This window comes from Mandrillus leucophaeus, unplaced genomic scaffold (assembly GCF_000951045.1).
Source record: "Mandrillus leucophaeus isolate KB7577 unplaced genomic scaffold, Mleu.le_1.0 Scaffold1310, whole genome shotgun sequence".
NCBI classification, from domain to species: domain Eukaryota; kingdom Metazoa; phylum Chordata; class Mammalia; order Primates; family Cercopithecidae; genus Mandrillus; species Mandrillus leucophaeus.
The window spans coordinates 143,548-145,352 of NW_012101267.1; the positions used below are offsets into that span (position 1 = coordinate 143,548).

The 1,805-nt window shown below is 44.3% G+C and overlaps 1 protein-coding gene across 1 annotated transcript in view; it reads left to right on the plus strand.

Moving 5' to 3' along the window:
* Positions 1-1,358: 1,358 nt before the first annotated feature.
* The window catches only part of DNAJC12 (DnaJ (Hsp40) homolog, subfamily C, member 12), a 30,287-nt gene continuing 29,840 nt past the window's right edge, over positions 1,359-1,805 (plus strand). The window contains exon 1 of the mRNA XM_011972877.1: positions 1,359-1,403. Coding sequence (XP_011828267.1) covers positions 1,359-1,403 — 45 coding nt within the window. The remainder of the gene's footprint in view (positions 1,404-1,805) is intronic.

The following is a 1,805-nucleotide window of genomic DNA, read 5'->3' on the forward strand; positions in this document are numbered from 1 at the left end:
GCCGAGATCATGCCACTGCACTCCAGCCTGGGTGACAAGAGTGAAACTGTGTCTCAAAAAAAAAAAAAAAAAAAAATTATAAAAATTTGATAAATACTTAAAAAACAACCACCACCCAGGTTATTCTTTAACTGGGTTCTTTTCAGTGAAGCATGACTGTGAGTTGTTTCTCTGTCCCTGACAAACAATCTTTATTCAGGATACATGATGAATCACTGTGTAATTATTGCCATTTCTAGTTGCCATAGTGATGGGGGTTTTCATGTATGGGCTGCCTAAGGCGTCTTGTTCAGAGAAACACTGGACTGTGTAAATATTGTTTAAAATGAAAAGGCACACAGACATCAATATCTTCTCTAGTCAGGCATGCATTTGATATATGATTCAACCTTTGGGTAGAGGGTGTTTTTTAATCTATTTAAGCATCCGTTTACTCAGTTTTCATTAATACAACTTTCTGAACATTTATGTGGATCTTTATACACTTGGATGATTAAGGTTACTTAATGATGAAAGTATTTCAAATATACATATGAGACAGGATCTCGCTCTGTCTCCCAGGCTGGAGTGCAGTGGTGCAATCTTGGTTCACTGCAGCCTCAACCTCCCAGGCTCAAGCAATTCTCCCACCTCAGCTTCCCGAGTAGCTGGGACCACACATGCGTGTCACCACACCTGGGTAATTTTTTTGTATTTTTAGTACAGACGGGGTTTTGCCATGTTGCCCAGGCTGGTATCAAACTCCTGGACTCAAGCAGTCTTCCTTCCTTGGCCTCCCAAAGTGCTGGGATTACAGGAATCAGCTGCTGTGCCTGGCCAGACTATTTCAAAATCTATTTTTTTATTTTCTGGGCAGGACAGAGTCTTGCTCTGTCGCCCAGGCTGGAGTGCAGTGGCACAATCTCAGCTCACTTCAACTTCTGTCTCCTGGGTTTAAGTGATTCTCTTGCCTCAGCCTCCCGAGTAGATGGAACTATAAGCGTGTGCCACCATGCCTGGGTAATTTTTTTGTATTTTTAGTAGAGATGGAGTTTCACCATGTTAGCCAGGATGGTCTTGATCTCCTGACCTCGTGATCCGCCCGCCTCGGCCTCCCAAAGTGCTGGGATTACAAGCATGAGCCACCGCGCCTGGCCACCTGGCCTCTTAAGAATAATTTTGAAAACAATGAGGTTCACCGTCACAGCCCCTGCTGCTCTACTAAGTCCTTTGGCCCCTCTCTCAGGGCAAAAGCAAGCTCAGCCCCAGATGTTCTGCGTAATGGCCACCTTTCCCAGGAAACTTTGCTCTATGAAGGAGAACCACTTAGAGATATGAGCAACCTTAAAGAATGCCACCAGCACCACTGAATGCCTGGCATGGGCCACGTGGGTGGAGAGTATATTTTAGGGCAGTCATTCATGGTAAATTATTTCCACCAGCCACCAAAAGTGACTACTCAATATCCAACTATGTCAGGCCCAGGCTGATAAAAGTAGAGGCATGAGGAACCTAGGGTTGTTTTGATGTGCCTTGGTTATGGTATATGTGGAAGATTTTAGAGCTTGTTATAAAAAGGGATGACCCATGGCTCTCCAGGCTGGGTCTGGGATTGCCTTTGTGGATTACAAGAGGATATTATGCAGCAGTTTTTTAAAAATGAGGCAGACTGGGACAATCTATCTCCAAGATACATAGGCGCTGTTAAGGGAGCAAAGCAAGATGTAGTAAGGCATGTATAGTATGCACTGTGTGCTGTGTGCTATCTGCATAGAACTGTGAGGTCTGATACAGTAGCCACTAGCCACATATGGCTATTAACATAG